The sequence below is a fragment of the Periplaneta americana genome, chromosome 15, assembly GCF_040183065.1.
Source record: "Periplaneta americana isolate PAMFEO1 chromosome 15, P.americana_PAMFEO1_priV1, whole genome shotgun sequence".
NCBI lineage: Eukaryota > Metazoa > Arthropoda > Insecta > Blattodea > Blattidae > Periplaneta > Periplaneta americana.
In genome coordinates this window covers 86,265,863-86,292,646 of record NC_091131.1, presented here as the reverse complement: position 1 = coordinate 86,292,646, position 26,784 = coordinate 86,265,863, and the positions used below count along the sequence as shown (strand labels likewise).

At 34.4% G+C, this 26,784-nt stretch overlaps 1 protein-coding gene across 5 annotated transcripts in view; it reads left to right on the top strand.

The window, feature by feature from the left end:
- Tbc1d8-9 (TBC1 domain family member 8/9) overlaps positions 1-15,356 on the top strand; it is a 57,798-nt gene extending 42,442 nt beyond the window's left edge. For all 5 annotated transcript variants that reach the window (XM_069847806.1, XM_069847805.1, XM_069847808.1 and 2 more), the window contains 6 exons: positions 3,398-3,583; positions 4,961-5,149; positions 7,149-7,455; positions 9,839-10,030; positions 12,344-12,477; positions 13,819-15,356. In XM_069847806.1, the coding sequence (XP_069703907.1) occupies positions 3,398-3,583; positions 4,961-5,149; positions 7,149-7,455; positions 9,839-10,030; positions 12,344-12,477; positions 13,819-14,028 (1,218 nt within the window). In that variant the 3' untranslated portion in view covers positions 14,029-15,356. The remainder of the gene's footprint in view (positions 1-3,397; positions 3,584-4,960; positions 5,150-7,148; positions 7,456-9,838; positions 10,031-12,343; positions 12,478-13,818) is intronic.
- Positions 15,357-26,784: the final 11,428 nt, after the last annotated feature.

The window sequence follows — 26,784 nt, the reverse complement described above, 5'->3', positions numbered from 1 at the left end:
AGAAGATAAGAGATGAAATTAAAGATAGTTCAATTTGGGTTTCCATTGATGAGACTCCCGACAAAGAAGGTAGACTTGTTGGTAATGTAGTTATCGGTTTGTTAAGTGAAAAATATTCTGAACGAATTCTTTTACATTGTGATGTTCTAGAAAAGTGCAATAACAAAACTATAGTTAAACTGTTCAACGAAGCTATGGGTATCCTGTGGCCAAAGGGTATTATGTACGATAATGTGTTATTCTTTATTAGCGATGCTGCCCCTTATATGGTCAAAGCTGGACAAGCATTATCTGTTGTATATCCTAAATTGACTCATTTTACTTGTGTGGCGCATGCATTTCATCGTGTGGCAGAAGTGGTCAGAGACAATTTCCCTAAAGTAGATTTGTTGATTTCATCAGTGAAAAAAGTATTTCTCAAAGCTCCCAGTAGAGTTAACGTGTTGAAAGAAATGTACCCTGAAATTCCATTGCCACCAAAGCCAATTTTAACTAGATGGGGTACATGGCTAGAAGCAGTTGAATATTATGCCGAACATATAGACTCTATTAACAATGTTCTCCTTGCATTGGACTCTGAAGATGCAGTCTCAATTGATACTGCGAAAACAGTTACCTGTGACATAAGTGTGAAGAATGACTTAGCTCACATTCAGCATACATTTTCATGCATCATAAAAACGCTCAAAAGTCTCCAAAATAGGCACCTTTCACTATCTGAAAGTTTTGAAATTATAAATAGTACTGTGGAACAACTGAATCGTGGTAGAGGTAAAGTTGCAGATGCAGTAAGAGCTAAGGTGGACACTGTACTTTCAAAAAACCCTGGATATGAAGAACTACAAAAGGTTGTTGCTGTGATGAGTGGTGAATCAACAGTGAAGATTAACTTGGACTTATCCCCAGCAGACATTGTGAAATTGAATTATGTACCAGTTACTTCTTGTGACGTCGAACGCTCTTTTAGTCAGTATAAATCTATCCTCAGAGACAATAGAAGAAGATTCACTTTTCAGCACTTGAAAGAAATGTTTGTAACCTATTGTTATGGTAACAGACAATAAAAATTGTGTTTTGTTGAAACTACATTGGAAGATAAGGTACGTCCATTATATTTTTTGTTTAGTTTGATTAAAATGTACCAATATTTAACGTACATAGTCATTTTTTTATAATTTTAAGTCCATATTTAATTCCATATTTTGGTAAAAATCCATATTTAATTCCATATTTTGGTAAAAATAACTACATATATATTTACATATTTCATATATTTTTAGTCCATATAAATCCGTTCCCTGCTGATGAGCAAAGGCTAACGACAGCTGAAATGAGGTTCATGCAACGAACAGCAGGATGCTCTTTACTAGAACACCGTAAAAATGTGGACATATTGCAGGAACTAAAAATGGATCCTATAGTTAATTTTGTTCAACAATATCGACTTCAGTGGAAAAAACATGTCGAAAGGATGGATCGCACTAGATGGCCTAAACAGATTCTTACTTATGTACCAAGAGGAAAGAGGAAATTGGGAAGACCACGCAAGCGCTGGCATGAGACCGTAACAGATCCTGTAGGGTCTAATACGTGAAGGATATGATGATGATGAGATGAACCACTACCACCACTACTAAAAAAAATTGATCAAATACTGTACTTTAACATTTCAGTGTCAATTAGATTCAAACATAAGCGTAGCTTAAAAATGATACCGAATATACAGGCCCAATGACCAATAATACACTCAGTATTGTTAAAACTCGTAATTAAAAAATAATTTAATTGAAATGGAATAAAACATTGTAGAAGTATTAAAAGAGGAAATCTAAGTACCGTATCTTTTAATGTGCTTAATAGTGTATTTTGTAGTTGAAAGTCAATTTATTTTTAAAATATGTTTCATTGTTGTGTACGTTATTAACATTGGAAGTAAAAAGTAGTGGAGAAAGAGTACAGCTTTGTAAATATTGCATATTGGTTCTGTTATTTGATTTGCAATATTATCTTCTTTTGGTATACCGGTGACCAATAACATGTCTTTCTCTAGTTTGTCAAACCTTTTCAAATGTGATTCTAAATTATATTCACAGCGTTTTTCTAATACCTGTTTGAAAATTAATTAGCAATTAACTCATAATCGGCCCTTAGGCATTTAACTTATTTTTTCAAAATGATGGATAAATTTTATACCCTCTGTTTAGGAAGCTATTTCTCTATAATTTTCATCTTTTTATATTTCCCGTTCATCTGTTGTTGTCTAGTGCCTTGCATTTGGCAATGAAGCCATTAGCAGCCCGTTCATCTGTCTGGAGGATTATTTTCTGCTCAAATTATGTTAAGAAGTTTGAAAAATTTCATAAAATTTTTACCATTACATTTAAATAATTGTATGTTAAGTCCCATCTCCAGGGCACTTATTGGTTTTAGATTTTTTTTAACATGTCTATTAATTTGGAAAAAGTAATGTATGTTATTATCAGAAGATGCATATTAAAGTTTGCATTGTTTTGTTTCAAGAGAAATTGAAAATATGTGAGCTGGTATTCTTTTTTTATTGTTTATTTAACTATAATGATAAATTATTAATCTATAAAAGGGGAAAAAAAATAACTATTTTAGTTGTTGTTTGAAATTGGGAGTGTCTGTCCTTGTTACAGACACATTTAAAATGTACAAAGTGTAAAAGATATAAGCTGACATACCTATTAGGCCTACAGATTGTGTGGTACAGTCCGCTGAAGAACAGAGTCGAATAATGTTTTCTTATACTGTATATGTTTATATATTGGCTTTGTAAGTCTTATTCTTTTGAGAAACAAACATGAGCAAGATCACGAAGCAAGAATCAGTAGTAAACAGAACTGTCAGCATTAAACAGCTGATCACAGTAAGAGTACGTCACTTGCAATTAGATAATAGACATAGACGAGGTTGGTGAATTTTCTGTTCATGAGCTTAGTGATATAACCTTAATTTAAGCAGAGTCATGATGTGTCCTGAGAGCAGCATTCATATTTATAAAAAGGCTCTTGGTTTTTTTTTTACACTTTCATCGCCTGTTCTTGCTCAGTATTAAGGTTAAGATGGAAATGCAGTTGATGATGTGACCAGTAGCTATTATCCAATAAAAGTGCGCGAGAGTAGAAAACGTTTCCAAACATTCTGTTTAGTGAATTTTTCTGAGCCATCTGTAGAACTTTAGCAGGTTATATTGTCTACACGCTGTATATCATATTGGTCTCAGTAAGTTACTGATAAATTTTGTATTTTTACTTTGCAACTTACTTCAGTAATTATTTTTAAATCATATCCCTTCATTCTTGTGTATTGAAGCTGAAGTATTTTTCTTATGACATGACGTCAAATTAAATTACTTATTTTGTATTGTTTACAGAGCATTTCAGTGCAGACTTTGGTATATGATGCATACAGTCATTATGGGTTCCTAACAGCTGGTAGCATCGAGCGATTAAGACTCAAATATCGTCTCAGAGTAGTGCAGCAGTTGGAGGATGGAGTGGGAAGGAATGTGGTGCGCAGTGTTGTAGGAGATGGTTATTTCTGTCAGGATGAGTTGCAGGTGAGAAATCATGTTATTCAGGAATTGTAATTTACAATATTTAATCTACATTATGTAGATTGTTGTTCACATTGTTTAAGACAATGAGCCTCACGAAGATGACACTTACTTTCTCATAAATTTAACGCATTTCCTAACATTTCAGTTCCTTTATCATGTTTCGACTGATATTGTTGTTTATAGTTTATATTTTCTTAAACTTTTTATTATTATAAAATCATTTAATGTGCGCTTAAGTAAGGTGATGAATTTTCCCGTACCTTTCCTTTTCTGGATTGCACTTAGAAGACATTCTCTGTAATTCCAAAAGTAAAATATTATACTTAGTTTTATTAATTGTGCGGCTTAAAAACGTGGTTATTACGTAACTAGTGATTCACATTATTTACATGAGTCAGCTGTACATACATTTTAATCATTTCTATATTGTTTTGAAAATCGGCATTTAAAATTTTTATGATTCCTAAAATATATTAGTAGTCGAGACTTTTTATAGATTCCTGTCTACTTCAGTGGTTTACTAACGCATAACAAATGTTTTACTCCTAACATCAATAAGGTGTAATGGTTCATTCGCTCAGTCTGAGCTTTGACAAATTGACAACAAAAATAGAAATAATTTCTCTCATCAGAACTTTTTTCAGTCAATATAAACTTTACCATCTCGGTTCTCAATTTATTGTACAAACCAGTAATATAAACAATCACGACGAAAATATTATCTGTTGATTCTTGAACTGGATGCATTGGACTTCATATTATCAGCATCATGCTGGATATATTAAGAATATTGATTATATTTCATTAACATCATTCCTGAGTAAATTGTCTCGCAGATACCAAAGCTGTCGCAAGCAAAGAACCGACTTCTGTCAGTTCTGTAACTCTATTTTTGAACTCCCTTGTACCTGCTGCCCACTTGGAACAGTCAATAGAAACTGAATTCGTCACTTACCATAAGGCAAGAGATAGCATTGCCACATAGATCCCTAGATAAGTTGTCCTTCTATGCTTGACAGTAATGCCCACTTACTGCCTACTTCTGAGGAAGAGGAGGAGAATGCAGCTAGCTGTAACACCACGCCCTGGTCATGTACCTACCTTCCATGTGCTTCACTAGAGATGTCAGAAATCATTTCTTTCGCTGCGACAACTGTAAATATGAACAAAATCCGTCCAGTAATTTGTAGAAATGGTTATGTACAAACGACAGTGTGCCCAGAACAACTTCTTCGGTATCAGGGATACTAAAAACATGCTAAACTCTCGAAATTGATTTTTTTATTCCCCCGTCACAATACTTTCTCTTTATGCTTCATATAGTGAGGAAGTAACATCTGCCTTTGAGATCTGATTGGAAACTTACCTTTCATGCAGGATCTATTGGTGTTAGTCAGAGAAGAGCTGCTGAGTCAAAGAAGGGTGACTACAGATAGGTATGATCCTACTCAGCCGCCTTACGAGGCATATAAAGTCGACTTTGAACTGTTCCGACTTTTATTTGTTGGACTCTCTCCATGGGGGAAAGGTACTCAGGCTGAATCTTTGTCGGCAAGAATCTTTAGGGTGAGTTAAATACAACATATTTTATTAGTGTAGAAAGTTAAGTTTCTTCTTCATGACATTGGGCTTACAAAGTAATTATTCCCCCCCCCCCCTTTAGTTGGTTCTCTTTTCTTCTTATCTGAGTGTGTAAATTAAACGGGATTACAAACTGAGCTGCAGTAATACGAAATACAAGTTAAATCATATTTTCACGAAATAAAATTATTCGCCCATAGTACCCATAGCTTATTTTGAATGTAATTAGATTACAGTTGAAAATTCATTAGTTTCGTATGTCCAACAATTCTGTCAAATTGGCGAGTGGATTTTTGGAGTCTAAGTCACAAAATATTTAATGCTTTTATGTAGTTCAGTGACTTTTATTTCGAACTGAACCAAAAATCATTATTGTTTTCGAATGGCGATTGTGCTCTTGAATTTTTTATAATTTCTGTGAGATTCCAATGTAACCCACCTAACTGTTCCTTCCTTACACATTTAAAAAAAAAAATTTACATTAAATGTTTTTTGTTCGACCTAGATTCTTTCTCTTAAAATTACAAACTTCTAATGATAAGATGAATTAAATAATATTCTGTACGTCAGTCTAAATGAGAGAAGTACTACCACTGTTTTTCATAGCACTTCTGACTCTGGCAGATGTGTTTGAATTGTTGCATTCTAAATTCCAAGAACCCCTGCAAGGACATGCACTCTTACATCTTTTAACTTGCTTTTCCTATTTTCTCTCTCATTGAATGATTCATTCATTCATTCATTCATTCATTCATTCATTCATTCATTCATTCATTCATTCCATTAATTCGTTCGATCATTCATTCTATATGACCAAGAATAATTCAGTATCCCATGTCTAAGTTCTTGGATAATCGTCATACCGTATTCATTAACAAAAATCATTTAAGCAAGGTACCTGTAGATGATGATAATTTCTTTTCGTAAGGAGTTGTTAACTCCTTGCCCGATCTCTAACTTTCAACCTGAGAGCCAGGGTGCTTCTCATTATCTGAGCCTTTTCTGTAACCTACAACGTCTGATAGTGGCTAAACTGTGACTAGAGTAGACGGCATTTCGGAAGGCAGTCAGCTGTTATATGCGCCATAGCATTTTTGGTATGTGACGTCACAAGCTTGTACAGTAGAACCAATCAGAATCAATCTATAACAAGTACTTCCCGAGTTCGTTTGTTCACGTGTGAGTGTTTCAATACAGTGAATAAGTAAAACTAACATTTACTGTGTGTAAGATAAATAAATGGAAGCAGAGACTGTAAAAAGACAAGTATTGTACAGACAGGCGCGGAAAATAGTGTTTAAGGTGTATAATTATTTTAAAAACGTTGACGAGCAGAACGCTGCCGGCCATCTTGATGCTGGCTGCAATGTTGCCAACATGCAAGAAATGACTGCAGAAGTATGTGTTGTGGGATTGAGAACTGTGCAAAGAATACTGTCAATGAAGGAAAGAGGGTTTGTTTCGTGTCATGCATACAGTAATCAACAGCTAAGATCATTATTGTCTTTTGATAATTTAAAATCTCTCCTGCGCTATTTGTATTGCACGTGCGCGTGAAGTACAATGTGGCAATGTTGTACGCTGCCTTGCTCTCTCTGTCTGTCTCTTTCAAAGCAAATGCTAGTAGACTACCGCCTTCCGAATTGCCGTCGACTCTAACATAGCTCTCTTTGCTATTACTGGTACACAAATCCTGTTCCCACTGTATGTCTGCAATGAGAAGTGCTACTACTCTGACTAACACAATGTAATCCATTATTATGTAAAATGGTGAACATAAATGCCATTCTTTCGTTTTACGATGTTATTTTGGTCGTGTTTAGCATAGTTGAGAGATTTATTTTATGGTATAGTGAAGGATTAATTGATATATGATTGGCAAATGGTATGAAAAATCCAAGAATCAATGTTTCAGTTCTTTAAAAATTGAAGTAATTGTTGTACAAAAATCTTTAAATATAACTTCAACCTATGCTATTTACAGTTAATGGATCGCAATGGAGATGGTCTGTTGAACTTCAGAGAATTGGCAGCTGCCCTTGGTATGACGTGTACAGCTGATATTACCCAGCGACTGAAGTTACTCTACACCTTACATTTATCTCCTCTTCTGACATCTTTGGAAATAGAATCACCTACCAATTCAGAAAATGGCGCAGAGGTTGCTGCTGAAGCAACTGATTTCTTTGATAGTATGGAGCAAAGTGTCACTTCACTGGAGTCAGTCTCGAGTCAAACAGAAGAAAGCTCTACAATGGCCGTTCGTGAGACAGAACCTGAGCGACCACAAAGTATGTCTGGTATTCTCGTTATGTTTGAATTCCGGAATCAAAATTTAATTTAGCAAATTGCTTTACTAAGTTTGTTAAGTCTGTGTTGATGTTAAGAGATATGGTGCTATCATGATAGTTGGGTTGTAATGTAGCTGTAGGATGTTTCAGCCATTTTTATTATACTATTTTTAAAAGAATGAGTAATTTCTGATAATTGTCTCTTGTGATACTGCCCATGCTTTTGCTGTATTATTGTGATTTAATTCGTAACAGTCCAAATGCTTCTGATTATTTTATATCGTTATTTCTTTTGACTGAGCGAGTGTTATGCCCTAACCTAACATACAGTTGTTGTTAGAAGATTGTGTCAGCTATGATTATTAAATAATTTTTATTAGCAGTTAGTCATGTCCCAGACTAGTCTTAAACGAAAAGAGCTTGACCAAGAGTTCATCCCCCTTCTGCTTCACCCTTAAAATAAAAAAAAGATTGGATAATACAAAAATGGTTCTTCATAACCAAGCCCAGTGTGTGCATTATGCGTTGTGAAGTCCAGCTTATATAATTTACGTTTCTAATGGCTATAATATGGGAGTTAGAGATTGGAATTGTCTGCTATCTTGTGCTTATTTTTCATACTGATATGACTGTCGTAATTTGAGTCTGTTCATAGTCGTTGATTTCTGTGTTTCATTACAGTAAATTTTGCAGTGCACCATAAAATGTCTTCACACCTATCATAATACTAAAACCAAGTTTCACAGCTTAAAAATTTCCTCTCAGTGCATTGAACCATTTATGTAGATATTCATGTAAGTTTGTTGTATCTCCAATAAAGTTAAATCCCAACATTTAGAACTACAGTATTTATTGGTTCAGTCTTCATGAAAGTTTAGATGGTACTTCCATGATCTTGGCACTACAATGAGATTATGTGTTTATCACCACGCTCCGATTATGAAAGTATATTATATAAAAAGTTGAAAATCACATTTTATTTTAAATGCAATTCTAACATCGAAAAGCTACTTCACATGTTTTAGATGTGTGTGCACAAATAAGTGAAATACCAACTGATATGCAATCATTTTATTGATCTTGTCTGTATGAATTCACGAAATTTCTACTGGAATATTTCTAGCTAATTTACAGAATTCTTACAAAAAAAAAAAACCTAACGAGTTTGTTGAACTCATTTGTTACAATGACTGAAATATTACAAGAGTTTTACTGTAAATAAGCAAAGATTTTTCTGTTTGTCTTAGCTTTTAAGATAGAACCCTTTCAACCATCTATAAAATGAATATAGACGTCTTTGCATTGTTAAAAAAGGTAGCCAGATGATGGTGATGGTGATGGTGATGGTGATGGTGATGATGATGATGATGATGATGATGATGATGATGATGATGATGATGATGATGATGATGATGATGATGATGATGATGATTCACTACTTTGTATGTGACTTTGAGATTGAATACAAAGATCTACACTTTGCAAAAATATAGGCCTTTAGATAAAATAGAACTTTGGGTAAGCTTTCCCAATCTTGTTTAAAAATAGTGTTTATTAAAAGTCTAGCTTTAAATAAACGAATTTAAAAAAAAGGTAGACATATAAACCATCCATTTGTTTACAGGCTGCACTGTGTTTTAATATCTAATTACTCGCAATTGGCTTAAATAGCTGTTCTGAAATAAAAACTCTATGTAAAGAACTCTCAAAGTGTGTATTTGGCACTACATTGCTGCTAAAGTTGCACTTGTTGGTACAGTACATCAGTAGTGGCATAGCCATGGGACAAGCTAGCTCTTGAACAAATACTTGAATACCATTATGGCGCCTCTCCATTACAGTGGCTCCATAATAGGTTTGACACACTTTTCTATCTGTTTTATATTCCTTAAGAATATAAATTCTTTGGCTGGTGGGAAAAGGCACACAAGTCAAAAAAATGAATTTTTCAGGAGAGACTTTTTTTTTAAATTTACTCTTAACTGAATATAAGTATAATAATGAAATTCATGTATGTTGGTTAAAGTAAAGACCTTTTTCAATTTAAAATACAAGAAATTTTATTATTTAAAAAATTAGAAAAAATACTTGACTTATGTGATTAGGTACAACAGAAAAATAGACTTTTCCCGCCAACCAAAGAATTGTAGGTGATACCAAACCTTCGGCACTTTTATTCACAGATACAATCAAAGAAGCCTAAAAGCCATTTCCCAGTGCATACAGTTAATAGGCATACTGCAATACTCAGCTGCATTTTAACGAACACTAGGACTTGTATCACACACACATACACAGCTATGCAGTATATTCACTAACGCATTCATTTTAGATCGTGAATTTGTTTATGTTAATGTATTCTATATAGTTCTGTATTAAATAGGAGAATGTTCATGGGAAGTCCGAAGCATGGGAAGCCTGAGGTCTCTTGTTGAGACACGTGACAGCCGTCCTGATCTAAAGAGTGTGCCCAGGATGTCACAGCCACATTTTATTATGCTCTGGAAGACCATGTATGACCTGTTTCAAGCACAACCAGAAGATCAAGATACTTTCCATTCAATAGCTACAGTCGGTATGTACATAGTATATGTAGTTATAAATATAAATAGAAAATAATAAAAAATGAAACTTGCAAGGTCGTACTTAAGTCAAACTCTAAGAATGAGCATCAACTTACAAACCCAAAAGAAAAATCCAGTAATCAGGAAAAATCGATCTAGGCCTACATAGAGACTGAAAGACAACATGTATGTATTGTAATTGTAAATAGTAATTGTAAACAATTTTATTATTGCAAATATACAAACAATTCTAGCACTCCCCTGAAAGAGAGTGATATCGTACTCAGGGGAAGATTCAATACATAATAAAATTACATAGATAAATTAAAATAAATAACATCTCAAATATTAATATTCACTAATAACAAAGTACTTACATTTTTAAATTTAAAACTCTGTGAATTAAATAGATTATGGTATTTCTTTATTAATCTGTTATAAATTCTAGGTCCAATATTACTACTATTGAAAGCAGTGCTCGTTAAACACTTAGGTTAAACGTGTTGTATCCATGCCTTTTGGTTTTGTGTTTGTGAGTATATGATATGAAATTCGTGTGATTTTTACTATGAAATATAATAATGCATTGACATAAATTTGATATATTTTCAAGACTTTAAATTCTTTAAACAATTTTTCGGAAGGATAATTAATAATTTTCTAGACATATGAGGGTGGATCAGAAAGTAACACACAATCATTTTTTTCTGCATTGGTATTGCGAATGGGTTGTTGACATTTCACCGAGATATAGTTTGAAGTTTTCACTACAGACACAATTTGTTTTGCTTGTGCAGCTCAGTGAGAGAACATGAACTATGCAACAAAGTTGGCTCGCATGTTATTGTCAACTTGTGAAGAGCAGCAAAGTGATGTGCGATTTTTATGAGCTAAAGGACATAACCCCAGTGAAATTCACAGGGACATGTGTGGCATGTACGGGGAAGACTGTATGGACCATAACAACATCTCCAGGTGGTGCACATTTTTCGCAGATAGCCATGAGAACCTTTGTGATTCACCACATTTTGGGCAGCCGGTAATAGCTGCAACCCAGCAGAATGTCACAGGCATTGAGGCAGCAATTTTGAATGACCAGCAGATCCAACTGCGAACCTTATCTCAGCAGTTCAACATTTCATACGGTGCGGTGTACGATATTGTGCATGACACATTGAAATTTCATAAAGTTACTATTCACTGGGTGCCTAAGAACCTGACAGATGACCACAGAGGCCAGCGAATGATGACATGCTTGGACCACTTAAAGCATTACGCTGCAGAAGGGCATGACTTTCTGAAAGGAATTGTCATTGGTGATGAGTCCTGGACGTACCACTACATGCCCGAAACAAAGCCAGCCTCTATGGAGTGGAAACATGCTGCTTCCCCAGCAAAGAAAAAATTCATAGTGACACAATCTGCTAAGAAAGTGCTTTTGACAATCTTCTGGGATATGCATGGTGTTTTGTTGGTGGACTTGCTAAACACGGGACCACTGTGAATGCTGCAGCCTACATTCAAACGTTGGTAAAGTTGCTTTGTGCCTTTCGTGACAAATGCCGTAATATTAATGTTGACAATGTCAAACTTGTTCATGACAATGCTCGCCCCCCCTTGTTGCGGCTTCTGTTCGTGAGAAAATCAACACATTTGGTTGGGAGGTGCTCCAGCATCCACCATACAGTCCAGACGTTGCACCATTCACTTTGTGGCCGATGCAGAAGTGCAATCAACTGTCCGCAGATGGCTATACTCCAACCGAATGGACTTCTATGAACAGGGTATACTGAAATTGGTACCACGATGGGAGAAATGTGTTGAGAAACTTGACGCCTATGTAGAAAAGTAGCTGAAAGATGTGTATTTTTTATTTTTGTTTACCTATTAAACATTTTGTTTTAAAATTATTGTGCGTTACTTTCCTATCCACCCTCATATTTTAATTATACTTCTTTGTAACAAATCTAATTGAATGAGGTCAGTTTCATAAATACTAGCCCATCCTAATATTCCATATTCACATTAAAAGTTAATATTGTTTCCCCTCCAAATATCGACTTGTGGTTCCTTCAACTTGTGGTGATTGCTTTAGATCTTCACTTATTCGACATTTGAAACTATAACTGCCATGAACATATATATATATATATATATATATATATAGACACACATACATACATAAAAGTGGTGTAATAAAAAATACTTGAGCTTTAGTCGAATAGGTTGTAGAACCTAATTCTAAGACAATCATCATGATTACAACCTTGTATTATGATTTAATAAAGAATTATTCTCTGTATTCAGATAAATTTCGTTTCCAGGAACAATATTACTACAGCTAGGAGATGTTGGAAAACGATTTTATATGGAAAAAGAAGAATCTGCAGATAGTTTACTAGCTGCTGCTGCAGCACAATGGCCAGCCTCTCGTCCTGATACCCCATCGACTGACCAGGTAACAAACATGTTGCTGTTACTTTTAACTAGAGACGAGATTTTTACGTACTAACACATATGAATAAAAAGTGTGTTAAGCAGTCTCTTTGTGTGGATTACAAACTCCACGCTTGTATCAAAAGACAGTTTAGTGTCCTCCTCAAGATGGTTAAAAATAAAGACTGGAAACCTTAATATCCGGACTTCCCAACCAGCATTCTCGGGAATGTTGCTTGACCTGTAGAATGCAGGACAGGAAACAAATAACCTCACTATTTGGCTTGGAGATCATTCATTCATCATCTTGTATCCCTATTATCTATCCCATGCTAATCTGTTAGTAAAATACTGATAATCGTATTTGTGGTTATACTTGATGGGGCACAAATAGTAATGTGCTTAAAGTTTTCTCTGAATGGATCAATCAATCAATCTTAATGTATCCAGCTGTTTGCTGACAACATAAAGTCCACTATAGTCCACTGTAGTCTAATTAGTTGTTGTTTTTCACGAGAAATGAGGGGTATTTTGATCGGTGTTCATTATAGATGCCTGTTGCTAGTAGCCAGAGTTGGGGTGTAGTCAATATATACTGCAGGGCCTGTGTCTTTTGCAACCGGTATTGATGAGTTTAATTTACTTCTTTTGTGGTTTATGGATGGACAGTATAGAAGAATGTGTTCCAGATCTTCATCATGATTATTACACCACAGACAAGTAGGATTATCAGAAATGTGAAATCGGTGTAGGTACAATTGAGTGACAATGTGATCTGTTCTGGCTCTTGTTAAAAATGTTTGAACATGTCTGGGCAAGTTTTTGTACATTTTCAGGTCATTTGGTTTCTTTTGTACAGACTGTAAAATTTTGCCTTTGTCAGAAGAGAGCCAAATGTTGATCCATAGGCTTGTAAAATGAGACTTTACTGAAGCAAAAGCACTGGATAGAGATATCACTTGAAGAGGTCTTGGTTGCAAATATGTTGCCTGTTTTGCAATATTATCGACTTTCTCGTTTCCAGGTATACCACAATGACTAGGTATCCATTGAAATGTTATTTCCTTTTGGAGTTCTTGTAGTCTACTTAGTTGTTTCTGAAGTGGAATAATTCTATGATTCTAATAATTCTAGGATTCAGATGTGTTATAATAATCAAGAACACTTTACATACAGCACTCTGAATGGATGATGACAGTGAATTTGTGAAGAACATTGCAATATGGTATATGTTCACCACAAATTTCACTTGGAACTGCCTCTTGTCCAGCATAAAAAGTCAAGCATTCCAGCAAAATTTGAGCTGTTGCACCTTATAATTTCCTGTTGACTACTTTAAAATCTTATTATCTTATTTCTACAGTCACCTGACAGAAATGGGAACCCTGGCTGCAGTCCTGATCCACATTGGTCCATCACTGTGGAACAGTTCCTGGCAACTACACTCACTGGTCAGCCTATTGTGGAATTCTTTAGCCGACAGACCTCATTGTCAGATGGAATTATGAAGCTCAGAGGACGAAGATTCAATAGGTTACATAGCTTGTCTGATACAGCATTTGTCAAAGTGTGAAAATGATAAGCTGATACATACGACTTAAACTGTGAATAATGTACAAAGAACTTTTAATGGTATCTACTTTACATAGTACATGTATTGCCATACTAGGACGGGATCACAGGAGCATTTTAAAATCCTATCACTTTAGTATTAGTATCATAAGCTATTAAATCCTTATTTTAAAGGTGTGCTCGTTTCTAGTTAACTTTTTATTGCACCAAGAAGCTCAACTACTGAATAATCTATCCCTTTTTATTGTCATAACCTAAGGGTATTGCTATAGGGAAGTATGTTTTTTACCTTAATACAAAACTGATGTATGTAATGTTTCTGGTTTTAATAAATAACGTTATTTTTAATTTTTAAACTCATAAAAAGGACGTAATTTTCTACTTACATGTTGCAAAAACACTTTTTTCTCTAAAATTTACATTCTAACAGCACAATTATAACAACTATTAGGAGATTTTCGTGTTCATCTGTAATTCTGTCCTAGCATCAAAGGCATAATATAATTCAATGTTGTAATCGAATAAAATTCTAGGATTCAGATGTGTTATAATAATCAAGAACACTTTACATACAGCACTCGAACAAACAGTATGACAAAAGGTAAAATAAAATTGGGAAAAGAGACTTAAAGAATGATTTTTATGTATGACCATTTTCAGTATAGAGCCTATTTGGTGGTTCACATATTTTCTGTTTAACCATTAAAGCTAAGCTAAGATCTCAGTATAATGCTAGATATGTATATTACTACAGTGTAGCAGTTTTAAGCTAAAATTGGGTTTCATGAAAGGCATTGTAACTAGGAGTTGCCAGCAGCAATGAAACCAGAAGCATAAATATAGAACTCCTGTATACAAATTTAAAATAAAAATCGTATTTACTACAGTTTTTACGAATTCAGTGGTGAATACGGTGTTTGATACAGCTTTTCATTGTAATATATTTAAGTTCATTGCCTAAATTTAACATTTTTATACCCATAAATTATCTTATTGTAATAAAATTCTAACTGCCTATTTCGTTCTATCTGAATATATCTGGCAACTCTAAGAATTTGAATGGGAATTTATACTCGTACCAACTACATTGAATCACTACGTATTAAAATGTGCTACTTGAGAGAATGTGTATAATGTATATATATCTATATATAATGTAATATTTTTTGGTAGCAAATTTTTATTGCATTTCAGTGCCTCTGCCCTACTGGTCATATTTTATTTAGATATTTTTAACAGATTATTTCATGAAATTTATAATATTGTTTGCATATAAGATGTACATGTGTATAAGGCAGAGGTCCAAATACAAAACTGTATAAAAATTTATTTGTAGCTTTGTTTTATTTTGTGTATCCCCTTCCCTACTACTAGCTATTAGTCCCCTTGAGGGGAGAGGCACGGACTGGAGACTACTCTCGCACGCGCACGTATGTCTCTCAAGTGGGCCCATTATACTACCCAAAATGGAATGGTGTGCATGCCATAAGGCCTCTCGTGCTAGATTGTCTTGCAAGCCACCTCTGAACTTCTCTACAGCATACAGAATCCTTTTAGCTTTCTGTGTAAGCATCACCGTGATCCCTCAATTCCACCCCCACGAGCTGCCATGAGCCCGGAGAGAGCCCATGGTACATTCGTAGCACTACCAGCAGCAACTAAAGACCACATATCATGGAGTCCAAGCTCCGTGACAGTCCACAGCTGATTCTACATCAAAGCAAGCCCGAAATATGAGGAAGTAATGTAGGTGATGATGAGAGGAAGTGTAATTATGATGGCGAAATGAAAGTTACCCAGCAATTCTGCTTCAGTTGGTTGAGGGAAAACCTCAGGAAAAGCTCAACCAGCTAAAGCCTTGGTTTCTCTGAACCGATGCATACGAGTTGCAAGGCCTCACACAAATCCAGACTGCACAAAAGATAGTGAATGGTTTCAATAACTGCCATATCTTATTAAACAGATTACTTTACATTGGATGTAATATGTTTGGGCAAATATAGCCCTACTGGTTAATTAGATTTAATTTTTGGTCAATGTTGAGGAGATTTAATTTCAAAAGGCAACACAAGTTATCTTTCCTGTGGCGTAATTCATTGTTCTTGTTCAGTAGAGAACAATGAAAGATTGCTTATTGAAATATTACAATCATTCAATTCGCATGACGAAATTAGTACAGTGAGCCATCGAGATCGAAACTCAATGTAGCACACATCATTTTATGTAGATGGCAGCAAATACACATACGTGGTACAATGAATATAGCCACTGTACGGGGACGGGGGAAAATTTAAAACTGTTTCGACCGTGGCCACCATAGAATAGAATACACGTAAATCATACAAATAATACCATAACTGTAAAGTTTTTGCTTTGCTTCGTACGGTTACAGTTGTATTATATTTGTTTACGTTCTTAACGTACCATATTCATATTTCGATTTCGAAGATGAATATTTTTTTTTGTATCACACAAGGACCAAGACCAGAAATAAAGAGAACATTTTTGAAATAATATGAGAAAATTAGTTTAAAATATGATGTTGTAATTTCGTCCGTAAAGGTTGTGGAACTTGTGGCGGCGACAAAATGAATAAATTTGTAGTGGCGCAAATGGCTAATGTACATGCGTACCGTGCTTACCGCATAATCACTTTCAGGTGCCGGAAATATTTTAACTAGTGGAGATTCGTAGGTATTCAGCTTAATGTAAAATGTGTTTACAAAATTATAAAAATTCGCGAACAAAATGTATTTTATCTGTGAATGTGCATCAATAAACTGGATATGAGTGACAAAATGCAGTGATTATATTCTGAAACTTTTCTGTTATATAACTACAGCATTCGATAGATGGAAGATGAAACTTCACACTCCCGCTCTCAAGTAAGTTTTAAAATAAACGTCATTCTTTGTATGTTTCATTTAGCAGGATGATAACCAAACATTAATCCTTGTATTGTTTTGACAGTATTGCCGTAGGCCTATATACATACGTTGTTTGTTATTTTCAAAAATGACAATATTTTTACAAATGAATTGTCATAATACTTCTATTTTTGTTTTATTTATTCAAATTTCGAGTGAGAAGGAAGGTTCGAGATGTGGTTTATTTGATAAATTTGACGTATGTCGTATAAGTATGCATAGTATGTAAAAAATATAGTATTTTACGGTACGGTACCTACTATTTGTCCTTTTTGGTGTAAATCTATAAAGCAAATTAGTGTACTGGGTGTTCAGTTCAAAATGTGTCTTGGCTCGCTGTATGCCGTCATGTGGCTAGCTGATGAGCCTAGAGAATTCAATCTTCCTACACTTCCGCAGCTCAGGTGTATAATCTAAGAGGCAGAGAAGTTGGCTATAGCAAGTACGGCGTTCATTCTGAAGAGTACGTGCCGATACGTACGGTAACGCCGGTAGTGGCAGGAATGTGAACTGTTTGGAAATACGTACTGTCGGGATATGGGGAGAGGGTTAAGACGATTACTTACGTATTTGTTGACATTAACTTCGACGGTCAACATGGACACGGAGCATTTGATTTGTGTTGTGGAATGTTACCGTACGCAACCGATGATAACAAATACCCTGCGTACGACTTGCCGGCGCAAAACACAGTTCGAAAGAGGTTATGGTAGCACACAGACCGTACAGACCGCCATCTGTTGCTACGACGTTCAAGTTATACCGTACACGTTCTCAAGTTCAGATTGAAGAACGCCTTAAATAATAGGCAACTTCTCTAACATATAAATAAACTGAAACTCGCTTCAAATCGGTGACCCAACAACAGTGACGTCATGACACACTTTGAAATGAACACCCAGTATTATTAGGGCCAACAAGCAACACTCATTTGAAGTTTAGACCTCTAGAATAAACTAAAAATACTTAGTAGTGCTTTGTCTCTAGGGTCGGCATCTTAATAAAACTGTTCTGAGCTCAAAAATATACAAGTAATATTCTTATCCTAGTTAATGACATTTTCTACGATTGGGGCAAAGGGATGAGTGCAAATAAATAGATTTCTTATTGCTACAAATCATTGCAGTGGCTAACGACATGTGGGAACTAACAGATATGAAGTTAATTTATAACTTCTGTATGTAAATCTTGCTTAGTTTCGTTAAAGCACTCTTGATTACCAGTACCACAAAAGAACGATACACAATTTGATGCGAAAACACGTGTAAGTTCTACAGTAATTTTTTTTATAATTTATTCTCGTTCTTCAATTTAATGTAAAAAGACATTAATTGTGGCTAGAGGCCTGAAAACGTGGTGGTTCATAAAACTTGACTAAGTTGATTAAAAAAATGAAAACATTATTGCCCACTAGTATGAATTGCTCTTTGTAGTCACATAGCCATTTGTATTGAGTATCCATGCTACTCTTCAATTGAAATTCTTGATTCCTAGTATGAATTGCCTTTCAGTGTAAAGCATTGTGAGAGCAGACAATCGTTCTTGAGCCATGGTTATGTTGTATGTTCTGTCAACAATCTTAAGACTGGTTGGAACCTCAAAAGTGACGCCAATAAGCCATCACTTATGAGGCAACTTGAGAAAAAGGAATTGGCTGGGTCACTGGTTGAGAAGAAACTGCCTTCTGAAGGATTCACTGGAAGGAATAGTGAATGGGAAAAGAATTCGGGGCAGAAGAAGATGTCAAATAATAGACGACATTAAGATATATGGATCATATGCGGAGACCAAGAGGAAGACAAAAAATAGGAAAGACTGGAGAATGCTAGGTGTACAGTGAAAGACCTGCTCGTGGGCAGAACACTATGAATGGATGAATATGAGGCAACTAAGCAAGGTTACCTCTCCATTGCATACATCACTGACTAGTAATACTCAATGTTTTTATTTTCTTTAACATAGAAAGCATCCTTCTGCTTCTGATGTATTCATTGATTTATTATTACGGTATTGCATGTAATAGCTTGAGACAGTCACTATACATTTGGATTTAATGTTCCTAATTATGTTAGATGAAGGAAAAAAAAAACAATGCGAGTAGTTTTGCATTGTATAACTTTCTCCAATCCCCTGTAACTTCATTCCTCTTACCCTCAAATATTTTCCTAAGCACCCTATTCTCTAACAACCTTAAACTAAATTCTAACTTTTAGTTTTTTTTTTTTTTTTTTTAAAGCAGACTAGATGACAAAAGCTTCTCAACCGAATAATAGCATGTTCTGCATTTAATTTCCTCCCGAGTGTCATTTATATTTGTTACCGTGGCTCTGAGGTATTTGAATTTTTCTACTTCTTCAAAGGATAAATTTCCAATTTTTATATTTCTATGTCGTACTATGTTCTGGTCACAAGACATCATATACTTTGTCTTTTCGGGATTTACTTCAAAACCTATCTCATTACTTGCTTCAAGTAAAATTCCCGTGTTTTCCCTAACAGTTTGTGAATATATTCACGTCATCTGCATAAACAAACAACTGATGGAACCCGTTCAATTCCAAACCCTATCTGTTATCCTGGACTTTCCTAATGGCATATTCTAGATCTAGAGCAGAGTTAAAAGGTTGTTGTTGTTTTTTAATGCCAGGCGTTTGACAATAAAGCCATTTGACCTCTTGCACTCCAATATTTTTCAAAGATATTATCAAGAGTTAAAAAGTAAAGATAATAATGCATCTCTTTGCTGTAGTCCGCAGAATTGGAAAAGCGTCAGACAGAAACTGGTCTATAGATACGGACTCTTGCTGTATGTTTCACTGAGACACATTTTAATTAATAAGACTAGCTTCTTGGGAATACATCATTGGTGTACACAGAATTTTGTCAAGGGGGGGGGGGGTCATTATTAAAATTGTTTACAATTTACATTATCGATATTACTGGATCATTCTATTTGTAGACAATGTCTTTTTCTCTCTCTCGCACAGAGTAACAGCATCGGAAACCGTGGATACCCAAAGTAGCGCAATCGGCCGCCATTGTTATTCCATTTCAGTACACTGGATAGGAACATTTAAAGAAAAATTCAATATATAAATATAATGTCAATTAAAAAAAAAAACAGTTGAACGTAAGGCACATGATGTAATCTTCTCTTTTCGGTGCATGATCTACAGGTGTTTTTATATTGAATTAACCCTGGTAGGCATTTAGCTAAGAAGTTCATTAATTCTATAAAGACTCGTGACATTCCAACTAGTAAATCTCATAATTTCATTGGGCTCTCAATTGCTACAGTTATTTGTTTTATTTATTTATTTTTTGACTGGGTTGTCTGTTTTTCGTACCCTATTTTAATCTTCTGATATCTGGTTTGTTTGTTGTGGAATCTTCTTTTATTTTTATTCTTAGTTTACATGCCGTAGTTCTAACTTTTGTTTGACCGATGGGTTATCTGTATATATTTGCATGGTTGTTATATTAGATTTGTTTTTATTGCTCTTAAAATTATCCTTAAGGTGTTGTTTTATATTTTCTCTGATTTATCAATTGTACTGTCTTTTGCTGTTATTAATATGTCTCCATAATGCCACCATGGTAGTCCAGTGGCTAGAGTGTTGGACTCGTAATCCTGTAGACCTAGATTCGATTTCCAGTGTACCCCTTCCCCCCCCCCCACCAATTTATGACATGTTGGGCAAGCCCATGGTCCAGGTAACACAGGGGTTTTCTTCAGAAGATCTGGTTCTCGCGTGGCATCCCAACAAATCTACATAATTTCATCTAATCTCATTGCAGGTGTAGGCATACTATAGATCAGCCTCCTATTGCGCACCCTAGACAATGACGCTGTCAGTAAATTGCTCTACATAACTGGCTTCTTATTGGTGAATGACGAATAGTCAAGTTCCCGCCATTAGTTAAAAAATCAGCACTGTAGATCATTGTGGATTTAATATAGGCCTATATGTTTTGTTAAGTGAATTCATGTTGCTACTCCATTTTTTCCAACGAGCACAGAATACATAGAGTAGACACTAGCATCTTAATACCATTGGACGGAGTGAAGCCGGTTTGATGGACCTGACGCCATCTTGTTGCTACCAAAACATTGCAAAATAGCTATTACGTTATAGAAGATCTTATGATAATAAGAATTCCATATGTTCCTAATTTCCTGGAGGACTCGCACTTTCTTGTTTGTTTCATAATACAGAATCGCTAGGCACGTATTTTTAGCAAAAATTACATAACTGTCATCGATAAATCACATATATACAGGTTATTTAAATTGACAGCTCTTCAAATTGCAGTATGGTATTAATAGGTAATCTGGAAGGTTAAACAAACAATAATGATAAAAAAGGAAGAAACAGTTTGACCTTATTTTGTTACTAGTCCAATAAAAATGCTACCCTATAATAATTACTTTTATAGGTTGATCCATTTGCTTCGATTTAATAATGCAACTTGCTTCTTAACGCAAATTAGCATTCTCTTCCTTTTGCCAGTATTCCGTATAGATGTCCCGATTTTGTTTAGAGAAAAAGTGGAATGCTCTTAACCATATAATATTTGATAGGCTCTTCGTTTATAGTATATAATTAGATTATAACGGCGAACAAAAGTGAAGTTTTATTACCAAGTGGGTTCAGTTAGTTCACGACCGAGTTAATGAAGCTACTAAGTCTGCAAAGCATAAGTCTGATTTCGTGATTATAAAAATTAATTACAATAATATTAATACACTATTTCTTTTTCATCAAACGAATAGGCCTACGTGCATTCGGTTGAAGAGAAACCTCGGTACACCCATTTTCTATAGCACGCGACATAAACTTCCAACTTGGGTTGTTAGGTTAGCTTCGCTCGTAAATGCTAAGTTTACAAAGCGTGTCTGATTTAGTGATTATAAAAATTAATTACAATAATATCAATACACTAATCCTTTCTCTTAATCAAACACATACGTGAACAATACGAATCTAACCGACTAACCTAGGCTAAATCATTCATTATCTACCAGTAATAAGTACATTTCACACATGCATATTTACCTGTGAAAAGTTATTCCAGGAATTTTTTGAAAACCTGTTTGTGCAGCAATACGCAGCACATGTAGGCATATTTAAATTACTTCATTTATTAATTAAAACAACGATGCAACGTCACAATCAACTGTCCATGTGCTAACCGGGAGCCCAATGTTTTGGTAGCATCATAATGGCGACTGTCTACAAAAGCGGCTTCACCTCCAAGCTGTTCATGTCTACTCTATGCATTCTGTGCTCGTTGATTTTTTCCCTGCCAGACATTGGAATAAATTCTTTTTCTTTCTTTCTTTTTTGTTCCTATTTCTTTAATATGCTCGTACCAAGACAGTTTGTTGTTTTACACACCTTCGTAAATATCTGGTGGTGGTAGTGTTCTCAATTTGTTGTCCATCTATTTAGTTGATATTCTTCTTTAGTATTTTTTTTATAAGAAGCATTGGTAGAGGGTTTTGGATACCGGTATATTTATTTTCACGAAGTTGTTTGTGGTTCACATTTGTATTTGTTTTTAAGATTTCATTTATGAGATCTGAAGTTTCTCTTTGTGATTTTTTGTGAGATTTTTTTTACCGTTGTCCATATCCTTTATCCTGCAGATCACTAAACAAAGTTAGGTAGTAAGATCCTTTATTACAGTAGGCCTATCATACACAGCAGCGGCCTATGTACTGAAATGCCATCTTTACTGCGGTAATATGTAACAGTAACATAAAATGCAGTATAGTAAAATTATATTCAATTAAATTTATACTCACACAGGTAGCACTAACTTGCTATTCCTTAAAAGGACAGCTGCTGATAAAAGATGCAAAGGATATGTGGAGGATGTAAAATGTGCATGCAAATGCACGCAGCATGCCCAAACCACAACAGATGGTACACATGAAATCAAGAGTCAATGGCAGATAAGAGTAGATTCTAGATTCTTAGCTATATATGTATAATGTATTGACATATCATCAACTTTTACAAAAATTTTGTACAACATACAGTGAACAAGGTTCAATAAAATAAAGTCTCTGTTATTCTTTAACTTTCGATCTAATCAACTGAAGCATAAATATCTATCATATCCAGGTAATTTAGACACCTATACACCTGGAGAAACTAACGAATATGGCAAGGCCAACTCTTGACGTATGAAGTAAATTGGAGAGGGGAGGAGGGGAGATGAGATGAACTGTGTTATACATTGAAACGCAGTGATTTTATATCCACTGCTTAACACTTCTTGCTTTTTTTTTTCGTGGCATTACATTTTATGAAACTAAAAGCATTGTACATCTACTCTGCTTATGAAATTTCTCAAGACTGGAATTCAATTCACAATATTAATGTGATATACAGTGAAAGTTCGCTTTTACAAGTACAGAATATGATTAAATGCTAATAGAATAAGAAGTTAATTGCATAAGTTATAGGCTAATAGATATGTTTCACATCCATATACTTAATAACTTGAGTCAATGCTCTTCGAGGAATGCAAGTGGCATAAAGGGAAAAATAATTCTTGTTAATGGTATTTAAAATGCGTAATAATTAAAAGTATTTGAAGAAGATTGATAAATGGGCAACTTACTAGTGTTATATATTTAAGCACATGGGCTTACAGCTGTTTCGGTAAATACACCATCGTCAGAGGCTCTGGCGATGCTGTATATACCGAAACAGCTGTAAGCCCATGTGCTTAAATATATAACACTAGTAAGTTGCCCATTTATCAATCTTCTGTAATAAAGTGTTAAAACTAGTGTACGCAAGACTCAAGATGGATAAAAGTAATTGTTTTACATTGGTATCACATTAATTTATAAAATTAAAATTTATGTTTCAGCTACTTACGTCATATTCTTAATTTTGTTCTTCCTAATTTTGCAAGAATAGGATTACTTTATTATTTAAAAGAGTTAATAGTTTGTTGAATGCTCATGAGATGCAATTTCGGACAATTAAATAGTTTTCTGATAAAGATTGTTTCGAAGGATAAAGGAAATTAGAAAGGTCTAGACATAATAATAGATATCAATTAAAAACGATGTAGTTCCTATACTTCATTAACCAATGTTACAACTCTTATCAATCATTCTGCTTACATCTCTATAAAAGTGAATCACTTCAATACACTGTACAGAAAACAGTTGGGACCAACATTTTGTAATGGTAAGTTCCTTGCAGTACTTTAAGCACGAACTTTCACTGTGGATCCTCAGTCCTGTTCGAAAGTGATGGAACATTGTTCTAGTTTACAAATATAAGTCCTGTTTTAATACTGCATATGTATTACACACGGTAATTTTAGTCACCGGCAATACAGTTCAGAAAATATGTCCAGTAACAAACTTGTCCTACAATACATTCACTGAACGTAATGCAATTTTACATAGTTGCACAGATATACTTAATTATTCAAACTGCAACGTATGTGCAAGATTTTAAAAATTCGTAGTGACTGTATAGTTGGTGTTAAAATAATTACAACTCTTGAGTATGTAACAGAAATATAAACTACTGGAAAAATAAATCAGATGAGTCGTTTTTACAGAAGTGTACAAACAAAAAATATTTCATATGCAATATGAATCATCATTAGTTTCAGTCCCATAGAGTTTAATATCGCAATCTGTTTCAGTCATATCCTTGTTTCTAACAAATGTGAAAATTATTGTAGATGATTTGTACCTTAGCTGTATAAAAACATACAAACACAATTACACATTCATCCACTCAAGTCAATTTACATTTCTTGCATACAATTAGCACATCATACCTCACTACCACTTATTTTTAAGAATACATTATTAAAAAAATAACAGTACTGACTAATCCAAAGTTACAACCCATATCTGGAGAACTTCCACTACACCGGTCCAAAACTTTCTTAACGTTCAACATATACAAACATATCTCAAATCTACATGCTCTAAAAAGAGAGCTACCCTGTAACATATTCAAACATGGAAACAAAACAAGCTTCCAAATAGTGCATCTCAATATAATCTGTGGTAGATAAATTACAAGACAGGGACATAAATGATTGTCATAAGAGAATCATGATTTTTTCCTTCATAATATTTAACACTACTGTACTTGTTCTTATCACCACTTCAACAAATTATGCTTATAATTATCTGTACTCTGCAAAACGTAGATTTATATAGTGGAGTGTTAATTATGCAAATGAAGCACCAATAAAGATTTGCACAGACACAAAACACAATAATTTAATAACTGTATCTGAAAACGTGAACAACTGAGTGGTTTTCTGCCATTTAATATTTGTCTCATCTAAGTGTTTTAGCACAAATGTGTATGCAAATATACCAAGACTACTGAGCTAAAATACTGTTGCGTCTGTTTGTTCTTAAGCATTGCGTTAGAATGTAACGACAAAGGATAAAATGGATAAGTTTAAGTATTTAATTTCACTTAAGTCTCAATTCGCGAAATTCAAAGATGATTTCAAAGATTTCCTGATGACAAGTTTCCAAGTCGTATAGCTAGTCACAAAGTGATAAATATATTTTAAGTAACAGCATTGTTAAAAACAAGAAGCACAGACGTCAGCATATACACAAAGTCCTACCAAAGAATACTTTTATGACAATGCTTTAACTAGAGAATTCCTCTAGAAAATAACTTTGGCACCTTTTGCAGAAAACAGAGAATGTCTTGCAGTTCTGTATATACAACGACAGAATTAGTGAAGATAAAACCATAACAAAATTATTGTGGTACAACTGGACGATTCTATAGGTTGACATTGATTTTATGAATGGGTTCTAACATGTAATTTTGCCTATTTTAAGGATGATCTGCCAGAGTACATATAGCCAATGTTTTGATGCAAACAATTCATTTAATGTTCAATAATAATTTATTAGCAATAATGTGTGGCTGTCTGTATCTCCTAAATTAACACCACATTTCTGGGCGAATTTAAAAAAAGAAAAAATGTATAAATCAAATACTTGCACCCTGAAACAATAATATTCTTGAAAACATTATTTCTATTTCTCGAAGGGAACTGAAATGAGTGATGGGTAATTTCTTAATGAATTGCCCAATATGTTTGGAAATGAAGGCAAGCCTTCCGAGCATTTCCTTGTTTAATTTTTATAAATAAATAACTTTTGAGCGTTTGCTTCTAGCAAAATTAAATATAGCCTAAATTGTTTGCTGTTTCATTTGCATTACATACATTAAATGTCCTTATAACTGTTGAGTTAAAGCATTTTCGCCAACAAGAAGCCCAAATGGTGAAAAAAAACCACTCAATTGTTCATTCTGTATGATGTCACGTATACAAAATTATAAATTATGTTTTATTTAACGACGCTCGCAACTGCTGAGGTTATATCAACGTCGCGGGTGTGCCGGAATTTTGTCCTGCAGGAGTTCTTTTACATGCCAGTAAATCTACTGACATGAACTTGTCGCATTTAAGCACACTTAAATGCCCTCGACCTGGGCCGGGATCGAACCCGCAACCTCGGACACAGAAGGCCAGCACTATGCTGACTACACCACCCAGGCCGTCACATATATATCTTCAATCCAGGTGTATTAGCAATATTTATAGTATTTAAATTTTCAATCTATACTCTGCTAGATTATTTATTTATGCATTTATTTATTTTAATCAATTACATTCTCTGTTTACTTTCCAACACAAGTTGAAGTTATCTTTGCATTGCTCATTGGATTTATCTTTTTCCTTCCTTACTTTGGAAGCAGAAGCAATATATAGATAGAGTCTGTAGTAATGGCTAATAAAAT